The following is a 24,510-nucleotide window of genomic DNA, read 5'->3' as shown; positions in this document are numbered from 1 at the left end:
CTTTGGTGCTATTTCAGCAGAGTGTGCACCTAAGGCTCGTTTTAGATTACTGACATTTATTAACAATCTTAAATACACCCAGTCCATGTGTGACTCTCTTAAAAGTCGGGCAAAAACATTACAAGTAAACCACTCTGCCAATCCAACATAATAGGCTAACAATACTGTAACAACTTCTACGAAACATGGTATTTCATGCGAACCCCATGCTGAGAGCTTACACAGACTTAATGAAAAAAAAAAAAACCAAAAAAAAAAAAACCACACCAATCAGACAAATAAACACAAATTATAGGCAGGCTATAATGTGTTTTATGTCTGGACAAATTATCGTTTCATAATCTTTAATTCTAGATCGGCGTTCCCTCAGGGAGGCAAGACGTGGTTTGGGTGAAAGAAATTTCCCACCCTCCTCTCACTTGGGGGTGTGATGGTTTAAATTTCTGTCTTCAGTTTGCCTCTATTTTTAGCCCCCACCTTTTCCGGATTCTAACTTCATTTCATTTCCAAGTTTTAAAATACATGTACTAAATTCATTTCCATTTTTTATTTTTCTGTCACTAAATACTTAATAAATGTCATTTTTAAAAAATGACCTTATTACGCAATCAAATTGTTGTGGCATTTGTTTTAGTTATTGTTCGATCCGGTAGTCTCTGATCAATTTCGTCTGCACATAAATAAATCAGTGCTGAAGCCAGGGAAGCTGTGAAATCAAATGTCCAGCGTTAGTTAAAGGAGTCGTTTACAGCACAGAAAACATTCCATACTCTAGAAACCTCGGATAATAGTATCGGCCTGCAAAAATCACATCCATGTTATTCTCAAGTTCAAGGACAGTAGAAAGAACTGTGATCTGCTCATTTACTGTTATCTGCTGAGTTAAATTTGACAAGGTTTACTCGCTGAGTGTGTTGAGCTTTTAGACTTTTTCTACATTACTTGCATTCTTTCAGTTATTCAGTAGGCATGTAAAATGTCAAATTGAAGACCAGGAAGGCAAGCAGGTGCAGCTCTTATAGATAGCCAGTACATCAAAACAATGTTAAAATACTTGTACAAACATGCATTACAATTACTACAAGGGGACAATTCTAATTCTTTAAAGGAGAAGAAAATTTAAATATCAATCAAATAACATTGAAAAGAGTTTGCATTTCCTCGCAGGTGCATGCCATACCTCAAATTGATAAAATTATAAATAAAGTCAGCGCCAAAATCTGCTGTGGGCGATTCCATTTTGCCTAAGAACTAGTCCTAAAGTCTTCTGTGTTAGGAGGAGACTTGCTGTCAGAAACTGCCGAAGTGCAGTTCGTACATTTCCGATGGAACTCTTCTTCCCAGAAGGTAGCGAACAGTACAGTTCGTTTTCCGCTTGACGATCGGGAAACCGGAACGTTCGACATAGGTTCCGAGTTTACACGAACAACTCGGCAGTTTTAACGACTCTCATTGGTTGAGAGGCAACACACCCCCAGCATAAATTACAGGGTGTTAAAGATCGAGGACGCGATATACTCAGCGACTTATGCCAGCTTTGCAGTTTTCAGGCTTTACGTGTATGGCGTGGAAAAATCACAAAATGATGTAGTACGCACCACCAGATAGAAAAAAAATGTGCTCTTTTCAGCCTTTTTTTTTTTTTTTTTTCATGTTTTTAAGTTTTTTTCTTCTTTAAACCTAACATCATATGAGCAACCTACAAACAAACCAGTAAAGCTAAAGAGGATCACCAGTAAATTTGTGTTGTGTTTGTGACTCTATTTGTGTAGAACAGCCTGTTTCACAAAATGAAGAGTTTGTGCAGTGCACAAAAGGGCCTTTTTGATTGTGCTACTGTTAGTCAGGATCATGTTCCAGATAATGATCAGGTTTAGCTCTCTCCTTTGAGTGAAGAATGATTTAATAATATCAATAGGGCAATTCCTTGTATTGCAATACGGATCAGAGACAGCTCAGTACTGATAATGAAAGTACCATTATCACTCAAATCATACATGTACACTGAACCCTACCGTTTATCCTGTTCATAGTACTGTCTTTATGCACTCCTACTTAGTACTACTAGCCTCTGACCAGTGAGGTCAGATGTTTGAATCCTAACTCTTGCCGACTCAGTTTGGGTTTGTCTGGAATTGGCTATGGTGAAGCAACATGCTCCAATTCAGTGTTCATAAATCATAATGAAAACAAGGGTTGTTGAACCTTAGGATACCCTTGACATGACAGAACAAATAACAATGTGGTCAAGCCTGGTGCTGATCATCAAAATACTACCCGATATCCTTAAATCATACCCACTGAAGCAGTTCTTACGTTACAGTATTGACATAAAAACCAATATACCACAAGAAGGGGCGTAAGGATATGTGTATGTAGGACTTCACTGTGACTATATATATGATCTACACAATGGAAAATGCAGTTTTGCTCCAGAGGATTTCTACATTGTAGTGTCTTTGACACTTCAAAGACATAGGCCTACATGTAAATAGTGCAGTCACACAACTCATCAACCTTTACCAATATACATGTATGTATTCATTTAATTATGTGACGGGTGTTTTATGCCATAGTCAAGAATATTTCACGTATACAAGCCACCATTACGGTGGGAAGAAAAGAGGCATACCTTGGGGTAAACCCATGAGTATCCACAGGTTACTGCCACCTACTAATGTGTAGCCAGAGAGGAAGCCATTAAGAGACAGACTTGAACTCACAGCGACCTCATTGGTGAGAGGCTCTGGAGTCATTGTGCTGTACCAGCAAGCTAACCACCAAGCCATCGAACCCTCCTTTCCCTATATACAAGGGCATGCATGGAAGCAGCATACAAATCATAATTAACACTTTAATTTCTGTGATGACACTGGATTACAAAATCATGCAACATGAAGATCAGCTGTCACAATGGAGAGAGAATAAGAGCTTTCAAAGTAGGCCTTAAAGGGATATTGACTGGTGTGAGAGAGAGGCAAGTCCAAGCTATGCTTAGGCTAAGCTAAATTTCATGTGGAACTAAAGTTGCATGGTTTAACCCAGGAAACCCAATCTCCATTGTCAGCCAATCAGCGTCGATTATGAATCCCTTTAAGACACACCTGGTAAATGTACAAAAACACTGAAGAATTACAGTAGCAAATATAACAAACACAGACTCTCACTTTTAAATATATTTTCTCTCCGAACGCGATCCCTATTGTAATCGTTCTGTTTTTTCTTGTTATTGTTATTATTTTTACGAGGCTGGAACTTACAGCTTGCATACAATCTGTCTCCTACAAAATAGCAAGCTAATTTCATCTGCCTTGATAGATCAGTTAGTACAGCAGTACTCAGCTGATGATTAGAAAACTAACCCAAATTTCTTCCCTACTAGAAAGGTTCTCATTATTTTCACAAACATGATATAGGCTCATTTCATTACTCCATAGAAGAATGCTTCCCTCCTTTTTGTACTCCATTCTCACAAAAAAAAAAAAATAAACATCCTACTGTGTAGAATGCTGAAGCCTTTCCAGCAGTATAGTCACACTGACTGTCTCCAGCACTGCCTGTCGCTCCCTATCCCAAACTGCTGTCTGCTCTCCTTATACACAGCACTGCACACCTGTGCCACCTGAACCTATGAGGCTGCTAAGGGGCACTTCTACCTCTGCATCATCCCTGGCATGACACTTGCCCCCTCAGACTGCTGGAGCTGGTACTCCTGAAAGCGCAGAGAAATCCGCTGAGTCATCTTCAGATATTTCTCCATACAGTTCAGGGAACACTTATCCTAGGAACAGAAACAGAGACAATCAATTCCAACATCCTAGGCAATTTAACTGAAGATTTCATTTCTTACATTTCGGATGAACACAGTTATACACTTTATACCACCGTTTGTGATAAAACCAACTTTTCTATTTATTTTTTTTAATGTCATTTTTCTATACTCACTGGAGGCAAAGCCTGTTGTGGGTTCTGCGGTTGCATGTTCAATTCCAGCTTCTGCTGGTCTGCCTGTGTGCAGAGGCATGCTGATTTCCTCTTGGTTACTTTCAGTTTCCTCGCCTAAAAACTATGATTCTTGCCACAGAAGTGAAATATTCTTGATAATGGCCTTAAACACAACTGACACCTAATCTCCCATTGGGCCATGCAACCTTGGGGTAATTATGTTAATTTATGAATTTATACCCTGTCTCTGTCTACCAGTTAAAGAAACAAGCATATATATAATTGTTTCACTTTTAAAAGCAGAAAGTAAAAAAAATACTGAAAAAGAAAAAAAACATCCCCACACCTAAGCACGGCTACATTCTCGCTTACCTCTGAATCTAAAACTTTTCTTGTTGTGAAATCAGTAGCACAGTCATTAAAACACATCTCAGAAAGTTTGTTGTATGACAATAGGAACTCCTTGAACTGAAAGAAAAATGGCTTCCATAAGTTATCAGAAAATAAATTTGTAAATGATAGTCACACACTGATCATTAAAAGCAGCCTCCAGATGTTTCAACATTGGCATGACCCTGACCGTTGCATCATGTTCATCAAAACTCGTTCAGTTCGCAACCTTTAACAGTGAAGACAGAACCAATAACTGGGAAACCCTGTAAGAAGATTTTTAGCACATTAGTGACCTTTCGGTGACCTTGATCTTCTCCAGGTACTTCAATACGACATGCATGGAACAAATGAGAAACTGTGAGCAACCAATTTTCCTGCAACTTCTGCAAAACATAGATCTTCAGACCAATGTTTGTCCAGTTTGCAACCTCAGTGTAGAGGATAATATATACCAAGTTTTTTGAAATTTGAAATAAGTTTTCTCTGAAACTTTGTAACATGATTTTTACTTCATGCGTGGCCTTTCAGTGACCTCGAATTCAACGTCAATATGACTCGAGTGAAATAAATGTATGTGGAATACATGTATCACAATCAGAGTACTAAAGGTACATGTGTAGGGGAGAAATTCCCAACAACAGCTGTAAGCTGGCCTCTCCTCGGGAAACTACTCCCCATCCACACAACATCTATTTATACTCCAGGGGTTCATATAAATCATTTTTTCACGTACTGACCAACACTTTCTGGGCAAAACTGAGTTTTTCTTTCAGCTGAAATGGATTTTTTTTTTTGTTTCGACATGTTCAAAAAAATTTAATATTTTTGTATGATACCATACTTTATTGATTAAAGAAATTATCACTGCCTATATAAAAACTCAAGCCGTCCTCCTAACTGATACTGCAAACTGACAATCGGCACACATTGCGGTTATTATCATATGTATTACAGGATGCCGACACAGTGAAGTGTAAAATCACTTTTAGAAAATATTCAATCGTGAATCAAGACAGAATGGTCATGCATTCGTGGCTTATGGAATATGTGATCTTGTAACTTTCAGTCTGTAAAAGGACATGTCAAAAATGATCTAAAGAAAAAAAAAACATTTAAGAAAATCAAAATATATGCAACACCTTACATGTATACTAGAACCTAATCTGAATAGTGCATCCAGATGAATGCTCTGAATTATCTAAATTCTCTTGAAATATTAGCCTTACTTGTCAAAATAAACGAAGATTTCAATCAACATGAGCAGTTCAAAACGAAATCTGATTTGAAATTTACTCAGAAAATCAGCCACGGTAATGAGAAAATTAAAAAGACCCACAAATAGTAATTTACCCCATGGAGTATTAACTATAATGATCTTTAAATTGAGAGGCAACATATTTAGAGAGATGAAAAACATTGATCAGTGTGTTGTCTCTTTTTCCACGATGAATACTGCTGGATCTCACCAGCCTGAACGGCTGAAGTCCTGTCAGATACAGTTCTCCACGTTCAGTCTGTGAATAAAAACCACGCTTTTATAGCGAATCGATGTCGCTGGTTAATGTTCATATCTGACAAAGAAGATTTTAATTTCAATGTTCAAATCCATTTATCAAACTTCAGACCCCCGAAAATGAAACCTAGATGCTAACTGTGTGCTTGCCTTGAAAGGAGCTGAAGATATTAGCGCCACCGGACATCAGGGGTAGGAAACCAGTTAGACCTTGTGCGCTCACATGCAGTCACTCGCAAAAGGCTAATGTTAAAAACAGAATGATCGGAGGCCAAAGTAGGTCAAATTATTTGCGAGGATCGATTTAACAGACTAAAGAAGCTTACTACGTTTCATGTTTGATTTCATACGCCCCTCCGCTTCCAAAAATTGCCTTCTTAAATCTAAAATTTCCACAGAAGGGAGATAAGTTGTAACGCAAACAGGCTGCTTCGTGGAACTTTGGATATGTTCAAACTGAGTTTATGTAAAATTTCTTTCAACAACCCCCCTCCCCCTCAATTTGAATAATTATAAACAGTTATTGAGTTTTCTATTCAATCAACGGACGGAATATGACGATTTATATGAACCTGTCACTGTTTCATATATACGACATGATACCTACACTCAGCTGTTTCACACACACCTGACATGATACCTACACTCACTTGTTTCACACACACCTGACATGATACTTACACTCACCTGTTTCACACACCTGATATAATACCTAATACACTTGTTTCAAGCACACCTGACGTGATACCTAATACACTTGTTTCATGCACACCTGACATGATACCTAATACACTTGTTTCACGCACACGCACCTGACTGGATACACACTCACCTGTTTCACACACACCTAACATGATACCTATACACTTACCTGTTTCACACACACCTAAGATATTAACCTATACACTCTCTTGTTTCACACACACCTGACATATTAACCTATACACTCGCTTGTTTCACATACACCTGTTCACACTCACCTGTCTTTCACACACCTGCTACAATACCACTACACTAACCTGTTTCACAGTGGCTTCTGTGTCCAATGACTGAGGCTGAGCCATCTCTAGACTGCCAGGCAAATGGAGAAAGAACACTTGGTAAACTTTCAACCAATATGACAAATCACATATCTAATGTACTGTTTAGAAGGGAAGGTGTTTCCAAGATTATGAGATTTGATTTAAGAGTTAGAGACAAAAAATAAATATAAAGATATTACTTTACACATCCAGGTTTCAGACTTAGCAATTTATAAAAGGTCTCTCAAATGTAGAGAGTTAATATAATGTCCATGAATGTTTACTATAAAATATAAATAAAGATAACTGCATAATTTGTTTAATTGATATCAATAGCTTGTATGCGCCAAGAAATTACATTTGTCCTGAGTTATTTTAGAGTTCTGATTTTTATCTGATCCATCAACATGTTGTGAGGCAGAATTATTTTCGAGCAGTTTTCCAAAATGAGTTATGTACAACAGACACACAAATACAGTACCATTGGCTTCTGACAGTACCGAAACTACTCTTCGCGTGTGCACGTTTCAATGTTATGTTTTGGACATCATGATTAACTGTGACTATGTACTATTCAAATCATCAGTAGGTAATTGCTGTACGGATCTTGATCATCTGAACAGTGATTTGAGCTTGGAGTTTTAAAAGCCAAAATAATAATATATAATTGCCTGATTAGATTTTTATAAGATCTACTGTATTTACCTGTAAACATCAAGAAAATGATTGCATTTATAAATTGCTAAATGCAGTGAAAATAAACTGTTCCTCAATAGACACATGTATTTATTTATTTATTTATTTGGTTGATTCGTGTTTTATGCTGTGTTATATTTCACTCATACGACAACGGCCAGCATTATAACAGGAGGAAACCGGCCACAGCCTGGGGAAACCCACGACCATCCGCAGGTTCCTGCCACATCTTAAAAAGTACAGCCAGAGACGAAGATAGCCTGAGCTGGACTTGAACTCACAGCCACCCATTGGTAAGAGGCTTCTGGGTCATTGCGCCATGCTGATATGCTACGCCCGTCTGCCACGGAGGCCCCTATGCACATGTATATTAAGGGTTTAAAACAAATCAAACCTCAAAAATGTGTAATACCGTTTCTTATGACAGCTGCCAGGTTGAAAGTATTAAGGGAAAAATATCACAAAGTGTCCACCAATCCAAAATCTAAAATTTATCTGCACTGAACGCTTTTGATTTTCACTAACTTGTGACACCCAATCATGATAAATCTTTTGAACAGGGTTTTCATTTCCTGTCACTCGACCCAGGATTGACCCTGGATCTACCACTTCTCAAGCAGACATGAATGTTATAAATTGTATTTCCATGTACCAGTACTTGTATGTATGTAGATATAATATTAGTACCTTGGTATGATTTAGAAGTTTGTCTCACTAAACAGTGACCTTCTAAAGATAGTTGTGATAGTGTTAAGTTGCTATATGTACATTTCCTTTATTCTAGTAATCTTTAGATGTAAGAGACAAATCTTTACAGATTTGATCACAGAAAGGAGTAACACAGATAGTGTATATCTATGTTGATAGTATTTAACAATCAGCCAGAGGTGCTACTTGGTTATAGGGCCTATGATGGATACAAGTTCTCACTGTCTCTGCATGGGGGCGCTCATACATATACCTGCAGTTGGGGTTAGAATACACCCCATTCGCCCAACACTCATGCGCTAAGGCAATGTGTCGCCACGATTCTAACCCCAGCTTTTTGTATATGCGCTAGCGCCCCGTGTGGACCTCCCGAGAACTCGTATGCATCATAGGCTCTATCCCAGTAATCTTTAGAAGTAAGATACAAGGGTCATAAATCTTTACAGATCTGATCACGATAATGTAAGATGGAATTACTACGGTAATTGGTTTACCACTTTTAAATACACGCTGTATAATTAGATATGTACGTGTAGAAATTTACATGTGAAGTTAATAATTGTACCACTTGGTGGAATCATCCTAGATTGCTGTGACGTAATCTAGCTAGGACGATAGATACCCCACTCCTACTTTTAGTCCATCTATATGGACTCGGTTAGTTCAATTAGGAGTTAAAATATCAGAAATTGTTTAAAATAGACCTCAACGTTTATGACTCGGTGTGATGTTTAAAAATTTTGACTGCCACTCAGGCCTATTTCAGTTAGATTAATTTGCAGTACTATGTGTTTATTGCATAGGCAGCCTGTTTGGGTTGTGTCTCTTTAGCGCTTGTTCATGTGTCAAACAATCACGTGTAGTTGGCTTAAGCTTACTGTCAGATCACCGTGAAAAGCAGACGAGAAATGTTCGCACCACCGGCAAGTCACAACACGAAATCAGCAGCATGGTGTTGCATTCTACCAGAAAGTGGAATGGCGTAGCTGTAAATGTAAAACACTGTTTGATTGGCTCAGTACGTTGTCGCAAAACAATTCCACCAATCACAAGGAAGATAGCGAGCGTCGTAGGAGGTGTTTGTTGTTGTTGACAGCTGAGGCGGGATGTTGGAAGTCGAAGTGGACTAAATCTTGTGTGGTGGTGAAACATTCTTCTTTTATTCCTTCTTTTTCGACAGCCAATGACTAAAATTTGAAATCGAAAGTAGGATGTGAGAAGTCATTTACAAAAATGGTAGTTTCCTCTACCCACATATATGTAGTATATCTTATCCAACGTGCCTTTACTTTACTCCTGTGAAGCCGAAACATGTCGTACAACTTGTAATACCGTACGATCTTCGTGGTTTCAACTTGCTTGGCCGGAAAATGCGGTCTGAGAATGGTCATGTTATCTGAGACACGGAAACCGCTGTCATCCATGGCTCGGGCGACATGTGCACCCTACTGACACTGTAACTGTGTAGCTACCACATCAGCAAAGCTTTCTGCAGACCCAATAGCCTACATGTAGCTCTATATAGGCCTAGTCAATGGCCATGGTTATGTAGAAACATAACCCTATATGCAAGCATTGACTTACCCTGCGTTCTTCGGTTCTCAGTGTGCTGTTGTCATCATACTGTTTTCTGAAGTGGTTTTCCGCTACCCCTCTCCCTCTCCATGTTTCTACATGTACATAAACATAGCCCCATAGAGTTCGCAATAGCCTAATGAGTCAGATGTAGTTTGCTAACGATACAACGTTGAACAGAGGTCCCATCCCAAATCACTGAGTATTTTCCTAACCGCACTTAGAACCCCTGTAGCTTTTCTTACCTGACATTTTTCAATCAGCAACCCCAAGCCATGGGGATATCACTTTTATTAGACCGAAATCGGCTTCTGCTCTGATCAATTTGGTCATTTTTATACCGAAAACGTATGGAAGGCAAACATTGCCAAAAGTACATCTCCAGAATGAAATAAGCAGCTCTCAAACCGAACAAGCATCTCCCAAACCAATTAAGTATAAATGTTCATGCATATGGCCACACCAAACAAACATCCCCTAAACCCCCATGGAAAAGCTGAAGTGCCACATGCTTTTATAGTGATAAGAAATTGACACTTTGACAGTGATTTGATATTTCACAAAGAGGAAACATGGGTTTGCATATGTAGCAACAGCTTGACCTGTAAAATGTCGCTCTCATGACAGTTGTGAGTAAGGTACAAAAGTGAAATATTATTTAATCATCACTCGCATACTTATATTCGCCACAGAATGAGGTGAAAATTGCCCAGAAGACCACAGAGCCATCGAAAAACGTAACTCACCACACTTTTGCTCATGACAAAATAAGTTTTTACTCATATTTTCGTTCCACCGACATGCTCGTCAGAAGGTTCTGTGCCCACACAGGAATTTTACTGTGGGCGTGGGGCTCAGTGGGTTAGCGCAGCATAATGACGCAGGAGCCTCTGATCAATGCGGTGGCTGTGAGTTCATGCTGGCTTCCTCTTCGGCCGTACATAGGAATGTCTCTCAGCAACCTGCGGGTGGTCCTGGGTTTCCCCCGGGCTCTGCCCGGTTTCCTCCCACCATAATGCTGGCCGCCATTGCATAAGTGAAATATTCTTGAGTACGGCATAAAACACCAATCGAATGAATAAATAAAATACTGTGGGCATTCTCTCTGCTGTGAACTAGACTTGGCTGACCCATTGTTTAACATTCACAGCCAATTTCTTGGCTACAACTTGATTATCCATACTATAGATACTGTTCATCAGTAATGACTTACTATCTTGGTCTGGGGCTGTTATAGATGCTGGCTCTTTCCATGTGAACATAGGTGTAGGTGCTCAAATTCTGCGGGCTCTTTCCTTGTGAACATAGGTGTAGGTGCTCAAATTCAGTCCGTAAACCCTATGCTTACTCTGTACCAACCTCCTTCATGTATATGTAAGAAATAATTATCTCCGAAATTCATGTCCTGGCAACTCAAATTGTTTTGCCTCTGAAATTGTTTTGTGTCTCAAATGCAGTCTGTGCTTTTGGCAGAAACATAAATTTAGAAGTGACAATACATGCATGTTGAACCTCACATTTATCCTTTTCCACAGCTGCCATGACAACCTGATTGCTAGGTTTCTGTATGTTTGCCGCAAAAAATTTACCCGTATTAAGCGTGACTATTGAGTCTGAGGTATAGTTTCAGTTGCTTTGTATTTAATATACATGTAGATGCTGCATTAATTTTTGGTGGATAAATACAAAATCTAGGTGTACAGGTGATGATGAACTGGGCTGCTGGATGTGAAATATCAAAAATGCAAGAACAGAGGTGATATCGAACTATGTGACATTTCACTTTTATCAGTGAAAAAAATCTTTATATTTTGTTTGTACCTTTATATAAATAATTTTAATAAGTACATCTGTTTACCAGTTTGGCTTCTTGTTCTATCCAGCCATACTCCTCACAGCGCATCCTTAGCTCTCTACCTTTCGCTTTACATCAAAGCCACCACTAGGCAAGCTTGACCTTTGGAGCCTTTCAGATGGGTGTAGGCTTGTTTAAGCTTAGCCTCATCACATGTGTCCTTCTGTGGAACTATTTAATCAGCATTAATCAATAAAATTGTTTTAGGTTTTGACTAGAATCATGTTGTACCTACTCTAGATAAAGAGAATGCATGTGTATAAAGTATTGTTAGATACAAAGGTTGAGATGGATTGTTTGTGTTTTCTGACATCACTTCCTGCCTCATCACTGTGCCCTCAGTGTTCAAGATTTTGGTACAGAATTTACTAGTGGTGGCAGTATTGTAAAGCAAAAAGTAGAGAGATACGCATGCGCCGTAAGGAGTATGTTATCCAGCATGCATCTTTCTGCGGGAGCCATTCAGGTTTTTTTTGATGAATATATTTAGTTATTGTACTACTGTATTTGTTGTTCATGTACATTTTGTTGATGTACATCTCTTTTGTTTCTGTCAGTTATGGTTTGAGAGGAAGCTTCAGCTGATGTATGATGGAGATTCTTCAAGTGACAGATGCGGCTGTTAAAAGTTTGACTAAAACAGGAGGATCTTCTGTGTCCCACCCACAGCCACCATTAGAGGTGGCCAGCACTAATACTAAGGAAAATAACAATGGCTGCGGCATGGAGAATGGCATTAGTAAAACAGATCACTCAACAAGAGCTAGAGAAGTTCTCAAACAAAATTCAAGCACAAATGGAACTGTGAAAATTGTTGATAATTGTGAAGAAGTGCACCCAAATTCCTCAGCTACTTATATTCAGATCAAGTCACCCAGTTTGGTTGACAGGGTATCAGCTGAGGCACCATCGTTGAACTCAACGGTTTCTTCAGGATCTGCATTCAGCAATTCCTCTAGGGTTAGAATCTCAAGCAAAAGGGTGAGAGAAATTCCATCGCCATTTGAGAAAACATCAGATCGTCCTCAGGAGGTGACTAGTGTTCCTCCAGCTTTGTCAACCAAAAGACAAATCTGTGACCTGTTATCTCGGACTGAGGTAGGCTCTATGCCAGAATCCTCTGTGGTGGTGGTAGAGTGCCATAAACCCAAAACTGCTGCGGGATCTGACGAAGGAGTGGCACATGGAACCAGGAGTGTGCAGCCCTACCCCAGGCTCTTGTCTCCACGCCGTAGACAACATGCCTCCAAAGGTAAAACCCTGATGATGTGGCAAGAAGACAAAATGTTATGCCATATTTTTAGCTTACTTAATAAATAGTTTTACCACTTTTGCTTTTTCTTTACTTTATCTTAAAGTTGATATGTCTTTAAATGTATAGAACTCCCAGATTCTGTCTCATTGCTTTACGTCTAATCTCTATAGAAACATGTTTTAATTTTGTGTCATTTTTAGCTCTCTTTTACCAAGTAAGACAAGATGTTGTGATGATATTAAATCATGGAAAGTGTCAGCGTTAGCATTGGTGTTGGTGTATGGTTTCTATCTTTCAGTTTAGACTGGTTTGAGTTTATAATGATAATGTATTATGACACATGTACAGTGTCAATCGACCAATGTGGCTATAGTGTTTACATACAATTACCTCTTGCTGGTTTGATTCGGGCTTCATGTCCAAAGGGTTAGCTGACTAATGAAGTGAGATTTTCCCATATAACTCCCGCTGGTTTGATTCAGGCTGCATGTGCACAGGGATAGCTGACTATGAAGTGGGATGTTTCTATATGACTCCTGCTGATTTGATTTGGGCTTTATGTCCAGAGGGTTAGTTGACTAATGAAGTGAGATTTTCCCATATAACTCCTACTGGTTTGATTCACACTTCTTGTCCTTGGCTGACAGATGAGGAGTGATGATCACATGTATCTCCTGCTGGTTTGATTCAGATTTAATATTCAGAGGTTTGGCTGACAGATGAGGTGTGATGTTTCCATGTACATGTATCTCCTGGTTTCATTCAGGCTTCATTTTAAGAGGATTGGCTGACTGATGAGTTGTGATGTTCACATGTACATGTATCTCTTAGTTTGATTCAGGCTTTATTTCAAGAGGTTTGGCTGACTCATGAAATGTGATGTTCCCATGTACATGTATCTTCTGGTTTCATTCAGGCTTTGTTTCAAGATGTTTGGCTGACAGAAGAGGTGTGATGTTCCCATGTACATGTATCTCTTGGTTTGATTCAGGCTTCATTTCAAGATGTTTGGCTGACAGATGAGGTGTGATGTTCCAATGTACATGTATCTCTTGGTTTGATTCAGGCTTTATTTCAAGATGTTTGGCTGACTGATGAGGTGTGATGTTCCCATTTACATGTGTCTCCTGGTTTGATTCAGGCTTTATTTCAAGATGTTTGGCTGACAGATGAGGTGTGATGTTTCCATGTACATGTATCTCCTGGTTTGATTCAGGCTTTATTTCAAGAGGTTTGGCTGACTTGTGAAATGTGATGTTCCCATGTACATGTATCTCCTGGTTTGATTCAGGCTTCATTTGAAGAGGTTTGGCTGACTGATGAGGTGTGATGTTCCAATGTACATGTGTCTCTTGGTTTGATTCAGGCTTTATTTCAAGATGTTTGGCGGACAGATGAGGTGTGATGTTCCAATGTGCATGTATCTCTTGGTTTGATTCAGGCTTCATTTTAAGAGGTTTGGTTGACTGATGAGGTGTGATGTTCCAATGTACATGTGTCTCTTGGTTTGATTCAGGCTTTATTTCAAGAGGTTTGGCTGACTGATGAGGTGTGATGTTCCAATGTACATGTGTCTCTTGGTTTGATTCAGGCTTTATTTCAAGATGTTTGGCTGACAGATGAGGTGTGATGTTCCAATGTGCATGTATCTTGGTTTGATTCAGGCTTCATTTGAAGAGGTTTGGCTGACAGATGAGGTGTTACACAGGTTCTCAAGAATGCAATGTATTTTACTAAGTTTACTACAGCTATCTGTTCAGAAAACTGCACAAAGCTGACTTTCCTGTCTTTCATGCAGAGTTTTAAGTTTAGATATGGATAAATCTAAAAATATCTAAAAAAAATCTAAAAATATCTAAAAAAATCTAAAAAAAATCTATAAATTAGTGTGCAAGTACATGTTCATTGTACTGCTGTCAAACTGGATACCTGCTACAGTAGTCTTGGGTCTACTAATCTGCCTTATTTTACAGATGTGTCGGTGAAGATAGACTCACCTGATCAAGCAGAGATCGTGAATGTTCCTCAGAGGCTTGGTGACAATAACAGCCCCATCCACTCAGCCCTCCAGTGAGTTGTCTCACTCAGAAGATGACCAGTCAAGGCACAGCGATGTTTTGAGCACAGGACAGTTTCAGCCTTGTGGTAAAGTAAGTAAATGAATGATTCAAACGATCGTAAAGTAAGTATTATAGTATATAAAGCATGAATGGCTCTTTTAGGATGGTAAAGTATAAAGTAGTATTAAAGCATGAATAATTATTTGATGATGGTAAAGTAAGTATATATGCGTGAATAATTATTTGATGATGGTAAAGTATGTACACGTATGTAAGGGTGAATAACTCTTTGATGATCGTACAGTACAGCCTCGTGCTGGCTTCCTCTCCGGCCGTACGTGGGAAGGTCTGTCAGCAACCTGTGGATGGTCGTGGGTTTCCTCCGGGCTGTGCCCGGTTTCCACCCATCATAATGCTGGCCACCGTCGTATAAGTGAAATGTTCTTGAGTACGGCGTAAAACACCAGTCAAATAAATAAATAAATAAATAAAATACAGTACAGCCCAGAAACAACTTCATATTTCAAGAACATCACTATATCCAGCATGTGTAGATACAGAAGAAAAAAAAGGGCAGTTATGCCACGTGACACATTGTTGAATTCTTTGATGTGATGGGATGAGAGGTGCGATAAGAACGTCCTTACATGGATGCTTTTATTTGCTAGTGAATCTCACATCGCATAGTCCAGACTTTCAAACAAGGCGCCCAAAAATGTAAAAAAAAAAAAAAAAAAAAAGAGAATGCATGAACATGCTTAAAACATAATCAAGATAAAAGCGTTGTGTTGTCGTCATGAGTTATTCTTTCTAGTTATGAAGTTCCTGTTCATGTACATTTCAGATGCATGTGCCCGCACTCAAACAAGGTGCCCCTGTGGTGGGTCAGTCAGCTGCTGAATGCTACAGACAATCTTCAGATCTGCATATCATTCACTGTCAGCTCTCAGACAAACAGAAGACCATCAAGGATCGTTTTACGAAGAGGTACATGTATGTGCTAATATGTAGTCTGTAAATCCCCACAGGGCTATATCCAGGATTTTAAAATTGGGTCCTTATTTGAAAAAAGAGAAAAGACTACTGTACGGTTTATCTTTTGTGACGGTCATTAACAGTGTGTAATTTACTGGGTATGCAAGAAATTTTCATTTGAAAAAATGACACCATAATATTTAGCTTTGCGCTGTATTTAATTTTTTGACAAATTGGAGTGGTTTTTGGGTCATGTCACCAAAACTAGGACAAAGGCAGAAGCAAAACCACAATGCATTATATGAGTACATAGACACATATTGGGGTTGCTCTGTATTAAAGTCATCAACATTTGTGGCCGATGCCCTCGTTGGAAGTAGGTGGGCTGTAGAACATTGTGAAAACCTACTTCTCAACTCATTTTTGGTGCGCAGTAACTGATAATCTCACCTTGTAGACTGAATTTTATTACACAATAGATCGATCATCTGATTCTTGCCTTCTTTCAGCTTTTTGAAATATCTGCATGTTGCCCCCTTGACACGTTTTCTGCAGATATCTTACCTAGCCCCAGCTCTCTGTCCCGCCATTACTGAGCCATATGTTTGAAACCGCAAACTCTCCTGTTCACTAGTTTTCACCAATTTTTACACACTATTTCTTAATCTCTGCACGGAGACTTTAGCAGTGCCACAAAGCGGTCAGACTGTCATGTTATTATGGAGTTACCTCCCCTTTGTTGGTGAGAAATGGTGAAATCGGTCATCGATTTATATGAAAGATAAACTCCAAGCACAAGTTTTAATAATTTTTGTTTGACTGTTTGAATATAGGTGCTTGGGTTTAAAAAATGATTGGGTTAAAAAAAATGGTTCCTTTGATTTTTTGAAGCGTCCGTTTTGCCTACACAGAAAGGGCCACAGATCTAACCCTGAAGCCAGTATTTACTGGCAGCTGCACTGTATACAACTTTCAGCGTGTGATATCACACGGTAAACGAGCTGATTTGATGTCTATAGAGCCACGCAAATTAAGTGAACATATAGTTAGACTCGCACACAGCTTTTATCAGTCTTTCTGTTGATTATTACATATGCTACAATCTTATATACATATTATACTTATAGTCTTGTCTTGGAGCTGTATCACTATACGAAATGTAAATATAAAAAGTCTCACAGTTTATTAAAATATTTTACAGCTGTGGGTAGCTCTTCTGATAAAATTATAATGTTAGTACGTGTATGTAGCCACTTTACAGCTTTGGGGTCTTAATTCAAAAAAAAAAAAAAAAAAGCAACACACTTTCATGAACTGAGCACATCAATGATGAAGAACACACAGAAAATTAGTTTATCAGAAAATGTGTTCACTTGTTTGAATTTGATTGTATCAAGTTAGGCACCAACATTCTTCTTTTTAGTGGAGGAAACCAAACGTCTTAGGAATACAGTATTTAAAGAAGAGCTGCCATTATGAAGCCTTACTACTGTTTAAAATGTATGTTAATTGTCAGAAAGTAATACTGAGTGTACCACAGATTAATACTAAGTAGCAAGGTATCGAAAAATCTTTAGTTGAAAATTACTGACACACACCATGAAGTATAGCAATTTTGGCTAGACCCGAGGCAATGTTAGAATGCAAAAGGTTTGGGAAGTTAACCCATTTCTGTCCAAAACCTACATGCACCCTGTACAACATGATTTCCATGGTATGTTGCCAGAAGCACATGCACTTGGTTGCATAGGTGGGGTTTCTGCTAGCAGTGCAACGTCTAGCAAACCAGTTTGACTTGCAAAAGGTTTGGGAAGTTAACCCATTTCTGTCCAAAACCTACATGCACCTGTACAACATGATTTCCATGGTATGTTGCAAGAAGCACATGCACTTGGTTGCATAGGTGGGGTTTCTGCTAGCAGTGCAACTTCTAGCAAACCAGTTTGAGTTCCTATTAAATGTATTAAATAGGTGTGTGTGTTTGGTATTAACTACATCCTCCATGTTCTCGTTTATAAAACTGTTGTATTGGGTTAAATTTTGTTGATGGTTGTTTTGTTTGTGTTCAGGATATTCTGCATGTTGACAAGGTGGTATGGACTGTTTTGTGTCCCATATTGCTGCGTTTATAGTGGAAAGGATATACATATATAAATGAAATTCTGAACTGGCCCTGAGCCCAATTTCACAATGCGGCGTAGAATAATTTTCTTATCGTACATTTGTCGATTTGTCGTACGATATTTTGCCCATCACTGTTACTGTACCATTGGCCTACATGTGCGATCATCGTTCATGTACGACATCTTTATGAAACTGGTCCTGAAGTGCATTGAACTTCTGCCTGTCTATAGCCATTGTCATGGTGATTTATGTCAGGAGAATTGACAGACAGTATCTTTGAGACTCAGACTTTTATTTATTTGATTGGTGTTTTACGCCGTACTCAAGAATATTTCACTTATGCAACGTCGGCCAACATTATGGGAGGAAACCGGGCAGAACCCAGGGGAAACTCACGACCATCCACAGGTTAACACGAATTAAGGTCATTGAAAAGACAGTTGGGATTGCAGGAAAACTCATGACAGTGTGATGCATTCTCTTGGTTTTGGCCAAGCTATTCATCGGCATAAAAATGACCAAAGCCAGAAGTGATGAAAACCTTGAAATGAAAATGAAATGACATATGTACATGTGCCTTAAACCAAATAACTAAATCCATGACTTCTTTCCTCGATATTAGATTCTTGCAGGTCACATGTTACATTTGCTTTTTGAGGGAGATGTATAGATTCCATTTGATTTTATTTTCTGTTTCCAGATTTGAGAAGCCTGGTCCTGTTCGGCGAGTTGTACAGCCTAAAATAGTGAGTCAAGCCAGCAAGTCATCAAATGATGAGGATGAGAAAACTAAACTATCCTCAGCAAACACTGACGCCATCACTGCAGCTGTAGCTGCTACTGCAGCCGTGGCAGCCACACAACCATTCCTCAAAGTAAGCACACGTTCTGTAACTTGTTTTTTTGTCTTTGAACTCTGCTGGCCACCGTTGTATAGGTGAAATATTCTTCACTACGGCATAAAATACCAATTTAATAAATAAATAAATAAATTAAATAGGCTCATTTAAATTTGTGGAATATACCACTTTATTTTCTCTGCTGAACACTTTTCACTACCTCCTGGGTCACTTTCACTTAAATCATATTTGGCACGTTCGCTTTCTACTGATCCTGACATTCCCCTCACACATGATTAGATACACATGATTAGATGATTAGGTCAGCTTGATTGACCTACTTTCTCTTTGTCTATTAATGTCTTTTAGAACACTGTCTTCAAAACTGCTGGGAAATAATGTATCCAGTCTAGTGCTATTCAGACAGTTAGCTTTGTGGCACGGATTTGATTCTTGGTGGAATCCAGTGTAGATCTGTAAACTGTCTTATTCTTACTGATATTATTTCCAAATATCTAAAATGAGTACAGTTCTGAAGATTATTGTTCCAGGCTCAGCAGGATTTGGAAAGAAAAGATGGCTGAGATCTTGAAAAGTATATCGGACCTGAAAAGTGAGAAAGGTGAAGGTGCTACAGAAGTGGGCAGACACGAAAAATACTTGGAGAAACCTGTACCTGATCAGTTTTCTACACTTACCCAGGACAGGCTGGATCAGTTGGATAAACTTCAACAAAAACAGCTAGAAATGCAGGTAAAGAATAAAGACTGTGCCTTGGCACCACTGTAACCAAAGTGCAATTTGCTTAAATACATGTGAAGACAGTTTTGAGCAAGGATTACTAGTATTGTGACTGATAATATCTTCAAGACTTGAATATTTTGTGTTCAAGAATGAGAATGAATGAGAGTTTTGATGTGGGAGTAGAGTGAACCAGGAATAAGTCAGATTACATGATAAAGAAGGTTAGTGACTGGGACATGTATAGTATGTGATGGAATGAGAGTTTTGATGTGGGAGTAGTACGGTGAACCAGGAATGAGTCAGTTTACATGATAGGGAAGGTCAGTAACTGGGACATGTATAGTATGTGATGGAATGAAGAGTTTTGATGTGGGAGTAGAGTGAACCAGGAATGAGTCAGGTTTACATGATAGGGAAGGTCAGTGACTGGGACATGTATACTATGTGATGGAATGAGAATTTTGATGTGGGAGTAGGGTTGAACCTGGAATGAGTCAGTTTACATGATGGGAAAGGTCAGTGACCGGGACATGTATAGTATGTGATTGAATGAGAGTTTTGATGAGGGAATACGGTGAACCAGGAATGAGTCAGTTTACATGATAGAGAAGGTTAGTGACCGGGACATGTATAGTATGTGATGGAATGAGAATTTTGATGTGGGAGTAGGGTGAACCTGGAAGTCAGTTAATGATAGGGAAGGTTAGTGACTGGGACATGTATAGTATGTGATTGAATGAGAGTTTTGATGTGGGAGTAGGGTGAACCTGGAATAAGTCAGTTTACATGATAGGGAAGGTTAGTGACTGGGACATGTATAGTATGTGATTGAATGAGAATTTTGATGTGGGAGTAGGGTGAACCAGGAATAAGTCAGATTACATGATAGGGAAGGTTAGTGACCGGGACATGTATAGTATGTGATTGAATGAGAGTTTTGATGTGGGAGTACGGTGAACCTGGAATGAGTCAGTTTAATGATAGGGAAGGTTAGTGACCGGGACATGTATAGTATGTGATGGAATGAGAATTTTGATGTGGGAGTACTGTGAACCAGGAATGAGTCAGTTTAATGATAGGGAAGGTCAGTGACTGGGACATGTATAGTATGTGATGGATATGAGAATTTTGATGTGGGAGTAGGGTGAACCAGGAATAAATCAGTTTAATGATAGAGAAGGTCAGTGACCCGGACATGTATAGTATGTGATGGAATGAGAGTTTTGATGTGGGAGTAGGGTGAACCTGGAATAAGTCAGTTTAATGATAGGGAAGGTCAGTGACCCGGACATGTATAGTATGTGATGGAATGAGAGTTCTAATGTGGGAGTAGGGTGAACCTGGAATAAGTCAGTTTACATGATAGAGAGGGTTAGTGACTGGGACATGTATAGTATGTGATGGAATGAGAGTTCTTATGTGGGAGTAGGAGTGAACCGGGAATAGGTCAGTTTAATGATAGGGAAGGTCAGTGACCGGGACATGTATAGTATGTGATTGAATGAGAGTTTTGATGTGGGAGTAGGGTGAACCTGGAATAAGTCAGTTTACATGATAGGGAAGGTTAGTGACCGGGACATGTATAGTATGTGATGGAATGAGAATTTTGATGTGGGAGTACTGTGAACCAGGAATGAGTCAGTTTAATGATAGGGAAGGTCAGTGACTGGGACATGTATAGTATGTGATGGAATGAGAATTTTGATGTGGGAGTAGGGTGAACCTGGAATAAGTCAGTTTAATGATAGAGAAGGTTAGTGACCGGACATGTATAGTATGTGATTGAATGAGAGTTTTGATGTGGGAGTAGGGTGAACCTGGAATAAGTCAGTTTAATGATAGGGAAGGTCAGTGACTGGGACATGTATAGTATGTGATGGAATGAGAGTTCTGATGTGGGAGTAGGGTGAACCTGGAATAAGTCAGTTTACATGATAGAGAAGGTTAGTGACCGGGACATGTATAGTATGTGATTGAATGAGAGTTCTGATGTGGGAGTAGGGTGAACCAGGAATAAGTCAGTTTACATGATAGAGAAGGTCAGTTGGAATGAGAATTTTGATGTGGGAGTAGGGCGAACCTGGAATAAGTCAGTTTACATGATAGAGAAGGTTTGTGACCGGGACATGTATAGTATGTGATGGAATGAGAGTTCTGATGTGGGAGTAGGGTGAACCAGAAATAAGTCAGTTTACATGATAGTGAGGGTTAGTGACCGGGACATGTATAGTATGTGATGGAATGAGAGTTCTTATGTGGGAGTAGGGTGAACCGGGAATAGGTCAGTTTAATGATAGGGAAGGTCAGTGACCGGGACATGTTTAGTATGTGATTGAATGAGAGTTTTGATGTGGGAGTAGGGTGAACCTGGAATAAGTCAGTTTACATGATAGTGAGGGTTAGTGACTGGGACATGTATAGTATGTGATTGAATGAGAGTTTTGATGTGGGAGTACGGTGAACCAGGAATGAGTCAGTTTAATGATAGGGAAGGTCAGTGACTGGGACATGTATAGTATGTGATGGAATGAGAATTTTGATGAGGGAGTAGGGTGAACCAGGAATGAGTCAGTTTACATGATAGGGAAGGTCAGTGACTGGGACATGTATAGTATGTGATTGAATGAGAGTTTTGATGTGGGGGTACGGTGAACCAGGAATGAGTCAGTTTACATGATAGAGAAGTTCAGTGACCGGGACATGTATAGGATGTGATGGAATGAAGAGTTTTGATGTGGGAGTAGGGTGAACCAGGAATGAGTCAGATTACATGATAGGGAAGGTCAGTGACTGGGACATGTATAGTATGTGATGGAATGAGAGTTCTGATGTGGAAGTAGGGTGAACCTGGAATAAGTCGGTTTACTTGATAGAGAAGGTTAGTGACTGGGACATGTATAGTATGTGATTGAATGAGAGTTTTGATGTGGGGGTACGGTGAACCAGGAATGAGTCAGTTTACATGATAGAGAAGTTCAGTGACCGGGACATGTATAGGATGTGATGGAATGAAGAGTTTTGATGTGGGAGTAGGGTGAACCAGGAATGAGTCAGATTACATGATAGGGAAGGTCAGTGACTGGGACATGTATAGTATGTGATGGAATGAGAGTTCTGATGTGGAAGTAGGGTGAACCTGGAATAAGTCGGTTTACTTGATAGAGAAGGTTAGTGACTGGGACATGTATAGTATGTGATTGAATGAGAGTTTTGATGAGGGAATACGGTGAACCAGGAATGAGTCAGTTTACATGATAGAGAAGGTCAGTGACCGGGACATGTATAGTATGTGATGGAATGAGAATTTTGATGTGGGAGTAGGGTGAACCAGGAATAAGTCAGTTTACATGATACAGAAAGTTAGTGACCGGGACATGTATAGTATGTGATTGAATGAGAATTTTGATGTGGGAGTAGGGTGAACCTGGAATAAGTCAGTTTACATGATAGGGAAGGTTAGTGACCGGGACATGTATAGTATGTGATTGAATGAGAGTTTTGATGAGGGAATACGGTGAACCAGAAATGAGTCAGTTTACATGATAGGGAAGGTCAGTGACCGGGACATGTATAGTATGTGATGGAATGAGAATTTTGATGTGGGAGTAGGGTGAACCAGGAATAAGTCAGTTTACATGATAGAGAAAGTTAGTGACCGGGACATGTATAGTATGTGATTGAATGAGAATTTTGATGTGGGAGTAGGGTGAACCTGGAATAAGTCAGTTTACATGATAGAGAAGGTTAGTGACTGGGACATGTATAGTATTTGATTGAATGAGAGTTTTGATGAGGGAATACGGTGAACCAGGAATGAGTCAGTTTACATGATAGGGAAGGTCAGTGACTGGGACATGTATAGTATGTGATGGAATGAGAATTTTGATGTGGGAGTTGGGTGAACCTGGAATAAGTCAGTTTAATGATAGGGAAGGTCAGTGACTGGGACATGTATAGTATGTGATGGAATGAGAATTTTGATGTGAGAGTACGGTGAACCAGGAATAAGTCAGTTTAATGATAGGGAAGGTTAGTGACCGGGACATGTATAGTATGTGATTGAATGAGAGTTTTGATGTGGGAGTAGGGTGAACCTGGAATAAGTCAGTTTACATGATAGGGAAGGTCAGTGACTGGGACATGTATAGTATGTGATGGAATGAGAGTTTTGATGAGGGAGTACGGTGAACCTGGAATAGGTCAGTTTACATGATAGGGAAGGTTAGTGACTCAGACATGTATAGCATGTGATGGAGTGAAAGTTTTGTTGTGGGAGTAGGGTGAACCAGGAATAAGTCAGATTACATGATAGAGAAGGTTAGTGACTGGGACATGTATAGTATGTGATTGAATGAGAGTTTTGATGTGGGAGTAGGGTGAACCAGGAATGAGTTAGTTTAATGATAGGGAAGGTCAGTGACCCGGACATGTATAGTATGTGATGGAATGAGAATTTTGATGAGGGAGTACTGTGAACCAGGAATGAGTCAGTTTACATGATAGAGAAGGTTAGTGACTGGGACATGTATAGTATGTGATCGAATGAGAATTTTGATGAAGGAGTAGGGTGAACCAGGAATGAGTCAGTTTACATGATAGGAAAGGTCAGTGACTGGGACATGTATAGTATGTGATTGAATGAGAGTTTTGATGTGGGAGTACTGTGAACCAGGAATGAGTCAGTTTACATGATAGGGAAGGTCAGTGACTGGGACATGTATAGGATGTGATGGAATGAAGAGTTTTGATGAGGGAGTACTGTGAACCAGGAATGAGTCAGTTTACATGATAGGGAAGGTCAGTGAC

The 24,510-nt window shown here is 39.3% G+C and overlaps 2 protein-coding genes across 2 annotated transcripts in view; one reads left to right on the top strand and one right to left on the bottom strand.

The window, feature by feature from the left end:
- Positions 1-2,836: 2,836 nt before the first annotated feature.
- Positions 2,837-9,245, bottom strand: LOC135468509 (mitochondrial import inner membrane translocase subunit Tim9-like). Its single transcript, XM_064746796.1, has 4 exons — positions 9,156-9,245; positions 6,871-6,922; positions 4,318-4,413; positions 2,837-3,781 (listed from the first exon to the last, which is right to left on the bottom strand). The coding sequence occupies exons 2-4, from the start codon at positions 6,913-6,915 to the stop codon at positions 3,653-3,655; spliced, it is 270 nt and encodes an 89-aa protein (XP_064602866.1). The 5' UTR covers positions 6,916-6,922; positions 9,156-9,245; the 3' UTR covers positions 2,837-3,652.
- A 136-nt stretch (positions 9,246-9,381) lies between these two features.
- LOC135467181 (uncharacterized) overlaps positions 9,382-24,510 on the top strand; it is a 55,211-nt gene continuing 40,082 nt past the window's right edge. Inside the window, exons 1-6 of the mRNA XM_064744947.1 lie at positions 9,382-9,420; positions 12,265-12,959; positions 14,936-15,112; positions 15,867-16,009; positions 18,822-18,996; positions 19,512-19,713. Coding sequence (XP_064601017.1) covers positions 19,537-19,713 — 177 coding nt within the window. The 5' untranslated portion in view covers positions 9,382-9,420; positions 12,265-12,959; positions 14,936-15,112; ... (1 more) ...; positions 18,822-18,996; positions 19,512-19,536. The remainder of the gene's footprint in view (positions 9,421-12,264; positions 12,960-14,935; positions 15,113-15,866; positions 16,010-18,821; positions 18,997-19,511; positions 19,714-24,510) is intronic.

This window comes from Liolophura sinensis, chromosome 6 (assembly GCF_032854445.1).
Source record: "Liolophura sinensis isolate JHLJ2023 chromosome 6, CUHK_Ljap_v2, whole genome shotgun sequence".
In the NCBI taxonomy this organism is placed as follows: domain Eukaryota; kingdom Metazoa; phylum Mollusca; class Polyplacophora; order Chitonida; family Chitonidae; genus Liolophura; species Liolophura sinensis.
Note: the sequence above shows the minus strand (reverse complement) of the source record. Positions and strands in the feature narration are given on the sequence as shown.

Excerpts from the sequence above, each read along its gene's own strand:
- LOC135468509 (XM_064746796.1), bottom strand. The coding sequence starts at position 6,915 with ATGGCTCAGCCTCAGTCATTGGACACAGAAGCCACTGTGAAACAG. Across the intron at positions 4,414-6,870 it reads CAGAAGCCACTGTGAAACAG|TTCAAGGAGTTCCTATTGTC; the intron begins GTTAGTGTAGTG and ends TTTTTCTTTCAG. Across the intron at positions 3,782-4,317 it reads GAAAAGTTTTAGATTCAGAG|GATAAGTGTTCCCTGAACTG; the intron begins GTAAGCGAGAAT and ends TTCTGTTCCTAG.